The sequence below is a fragment of the Glycine soja genome, chromosome 8 (genome assembly GCF_004193775.1).
Source record: "Glycine soja cultivar W05 chromosome 8, ASM419377v2, whole genome shotgun sequence".
NCBI lineage: Eukaryota > Viridiplantae > Streptophyta > Magnoliopsida > Fabales > Fabaceae > Glycine > Glycine soja.
This window is the reverse complement of record NC_041009.1, coordinates 46,974,710-46,978,317: the sequence shown is the minus strand read 5'-3', so window position 1 is coordinate 46,978,317 and position 3,608 is coordinate 46,974,710. Positions and strand designations below refer to the sequence as shown.

The 3,608-nt window shown below is 36.0% G+C and overlaps 1 protein-coding gene across 1 annotated transcript; it reads left to right on the top strand.

Moving 5' to 3' along the window:
- The first annotated feature begins 200 nt into the window (after positions 1 to 200).
- LOC114423753 (cyclin-dependent kinase inhibitor 4-like) lies at positions 201 to 3,608 on the top strand. Its single transcript, XM_028390621.1, has 3 exons — positions 201 to 779; positions 2,663 to 2,854; positions 2,998 to 3,608. The coding sequence occupies exons 1-3, from the start codon at positions 436 to 438 to the stop codon at positions 3,065 to 3,067; spliced, it is 606 nt and encodes a 201-aa protein (XP_028246422.1). The 5' UTR covers positions 201 to 435; the 3' UTR covers positions 3,068 to 3,608.

Sequence of the window (3,608 nt, the reverse complement as noted above, 5' to 3'; positions counted from 1 at the left end):
TTAAATTTAAGAACTTTTAGAAAGCATAAAAAAAAGTATTAAAATAGCCAAAATCGTAAGTTACAAAAAAAAATTCTTTTATTAATGAAAGATACATCATCATCATGTTCGTATTTATTTTCAAAATCTTAACGGAAAAAAAATGCCTCCTTTAAATACTTACTGAAGTCTCGAAATGCAAAAAAATATTATTACAGTAAAATTAAAAATAAACACACGAGGCAAAGACAGAAAAAGAAAGAGAAAGAGTGACACAATAGTACTGCAGCTGTACTGTACTGGCTAAAACCCCAATCCAAGAACCCTAATAAAACTCCTTCCCTTTCCTTTCCTTTCCATTCCCCACACCTAAATTCTCACTCCCTCTAAAAACCCCTCTTTCCTTTCCCTCTCTTTTTCTAATTTCTTTCTTTTCGATTCCTGCAAAACCCTTACATGGGCAAGTACATGAAGAAGTCCAAAATCGCCGGCGACGTCGCCGCCGTGATCATGGAGGCTCCGCCGCCGCACTCCCACCTCGGCGTCCGCACCCGCGCCAAGACCCTCGCTCTCCAGAACAACACCACCTCCCCGGACCCCTCCGCCTACCTCCAGCTCCGCAGCCGCCGCCTCCTCAAGCTCCCCCCTACCCCGCCGGAAAATCCCCGCCGCTCCTCCGCCGAAACCGCCGCCAATTTCCGCCTCGCCAACGCCCAAAAGCTTGCATCTTTCGAAGACGACAACAACACCGAATGCTCTTTCGGCGAGAATTTCTTAGACGCCGAGCCCAGAGAAGAAAGGTATATAATATATTATATACATAATTCCCTTTCTTCAATTTCTCTGCTCTTAGTTATTTTTTATTTGTATTTTTTCATGTGTTTTTATTCCTTTCACCCTTCGTCTGTGTTTCTCTTATTTTTATTATTTTTTGTTTAAATTAACCATTTTATGGGGTTATTTGCCGATTATTTAGGGCTTTACGGTAAGCCCTGTTTGTTCTCGCTTCATGCATATGTATGGACTGATTTTTTTTTTGGGTTTAATATATTTTTAATTTCTGTAAACAGGGCAATTTTTATTTAGTCCCTATCAACTAAATTCTCTTTCTTTTCTCTTTTTATGAAATGGTTCATAATAAAAATCACATAATGACATATTTTCAAGGAGGAGGGGCTAAAGGTTAATATTGAATAGAATTTTAGTCAACTTTTTGTTGTTGCATTCCAGTGTTGCAATGATTTTGAGAATTTCCATAAGTTTGTTTTATTTTTTTATGTTATTTTCTTTTCATTTGAATTGTTTATTTTAGTTTCTGAATTTCTTCTGTTTATGCGTTTTTACTTTCTTGTGATTGTTTGTGTTTTGCTAAAATTGTTGCATTTTTCAGTGGAGTGAGAGTCATGTGAGGTTGTGGAAGGGAAAGGGTTTTATTATCATGACTCTCTCTTGAAAGTCACCGCTCTTTTGATTCTCATGCTTTTTCTATTGTTGGTGTCATTACTAACCGTTGTTGTTAAACCTCGTGAGGTCTTAGTCCCTTAACTTTTTGGTTATTATGTGTTTTAACTTTCATGTGATTTGTTTTGATTTCTCACTCTGTCAAATCTGTGTACTGTGATAAAGCTCTGTTGGTACAAAGGGTTGCTCAGATTTGTGACTTGTGTGTGACTTGTGATAGGTTCCGCACCTTGCATGCCCTCAGGATAGTTATTTACTGCAACTTGTATTTTTCTGTGGTATTAATCTTTGCATGTCAGACATAATTTATAAATTTCTATTAGAAAATCCTATTTTCTGTAGTTATCATTTTATATAAATGGGTTATAACCAATAACGTAGAGAGTTGATGATTTTTCAAGTAAATAGAACCAACTAAATGTTAAACAAGTTTTGTAACTTGGTTCAAAAAAAGGAAGAACATCTCCAAGTCCAAATTGAGTGAATTGATGTGCATTAATTGTCCTTCTGCAGATCCAGTTGTTGACAAATTTTGTGATTGGACAATTTTCGTACAGATATAATTCGAGGCCCTTTGTTATTTTTAGTCCATTTCTCTCAATTTTTTTATGAACTTAAAATTTTTGTAATTAGAAATGTTTCTGTCTTGAATCCAAAATGCATTTACCCTTGATTGTCCTTGTTTACTTTTGATCTGCAAGAAACCTGCATGACCTTGAAGCTTAGCACTCCTCCGTAAATGGTCAAGTTGAAAAAAATGGATTTTAGTAATAGGAGCAGCCATAAGTCTTATGACTCATGTTAGCAATGAGGTGTCATGTACATGGGGCCTAGTTTTCAGATTGATGTTTTTTTGGATTCCTATTTGGGTTTGCGGTGAAGTGAGAAAGATTTGGCCGTCTCTTTATTTGTATTTTTTTAGTGCATGAGCCCACTGAGTCAGAACTTGTCCCATTAAATGGCAGTTACTTTTTTATAGTAGCAAAATTTGTCTCTAGTTCTACTACACTGAGTTGTAGTTGGAGATTGTGGGAGGAAAAAATGATCTGTTTCTTCTCTCACTTATTTTGCTGTCAGCGGTTAGCATGCAACTTCTGATGTAGAAACTTTTCATAACAAGTCAGCATTATTTGTATTTATATATAACTGCTATTTTTATTTTTTATAATTTTTATAAGCTTATATATATGTTCATTAAAATTTTATTGTGGTTTAATAACAGGAGCACCAGGGAAGGCACCCCTTGTAGTTTAATAAGGGACTCAAATGCCATTCATACCCCTGGTTCAACCACAAGGCCAAGGACTCGCCAAATAATCCATGAACACGTACAAAGAAATATTCCAACGGCTTATGAGATGGAGGAGTTCTTTGCTTATGCTGAGAAGCAGCAACAAACAATATTTATGGACAAGTATGTACTCTTTTATAGTCTTATATTCCACAAGTCCCTTTTTTTTTTGTTTTAAACATAAGGGGTATTTTTATTTGAATTTCTTCCTAATTAATAATGTAATTATGTAATGTGCTTATGTATAAATTGTCTGTGTTTTGCAGGTACAATTTCGACATTGTCAATGACGTACCTCTGCCTGGACGGTACGAGTGGGTCCCAGTACTCCACTAGGAGTGTCATATGGTGGTGATTATATATATGGATTGCAAGAACCATTCGACGTGTATTTTAATTTTAACAACTAGAAGAAGCTTTCACTAACCATTTAGATTGCTTGAGGCTGTTGTTTAACAAGCTACAAGGGAAAGGATCTGTTTAGAAATTTCCAATATCTGATTAGTAGTTTAGTAGTGTCTTTCTGATTTGTAGGGTGTAGGGGGGGTATATGGTATATCTAGTTTTTAGGTCATCTTTATTGTAATTTCATTACCTTCTGTTTATATAATTCAGTGGGGATTAGACATGATGTTTATGTAGAGAGTAGTACTCATCCATCTAAGGTCCTCATGCTGGAAATTTGGCTTGGGGACCATCTTAGTGTTTTATGCCCCCACAGGACCACAAGGAATACCTTTAATGTTAGGGAAGGGATTCAAACATAAGATGCATGACAACCTGTGAGTGTGTGCTTGTTTAAGTGTTTAAACTCACATTCATCGGAAAATTACGCTTTCAAAAGCTATAGCAATGCGAGGGCAGTTTTTTTTTCAAA

Bases quoted from the DNA above. Each gene is read 5' to 3' on its own strand.
- LOC114423753 (XM_028390621.1), top strand. From the start codon at position 436: ATGGGCAAGTACATGAAGAAGTCCAAAATCGCCGGCGACGTCGCCGCC. The intron at 780-2,662 runs GTATATAATATA...GTTTAATAACAG, and splicing joins GCCGAGCCCAGAGAAGAAAG to GAGCACCAGGGAAGGCACCC. The intron at 2,855-2,997 runs GTATGTACTCTT...TGTGTTTTGCAG, and splicing joins CAAACAATATTTATGGACAA to GTACAATTTCGACATTGTCA.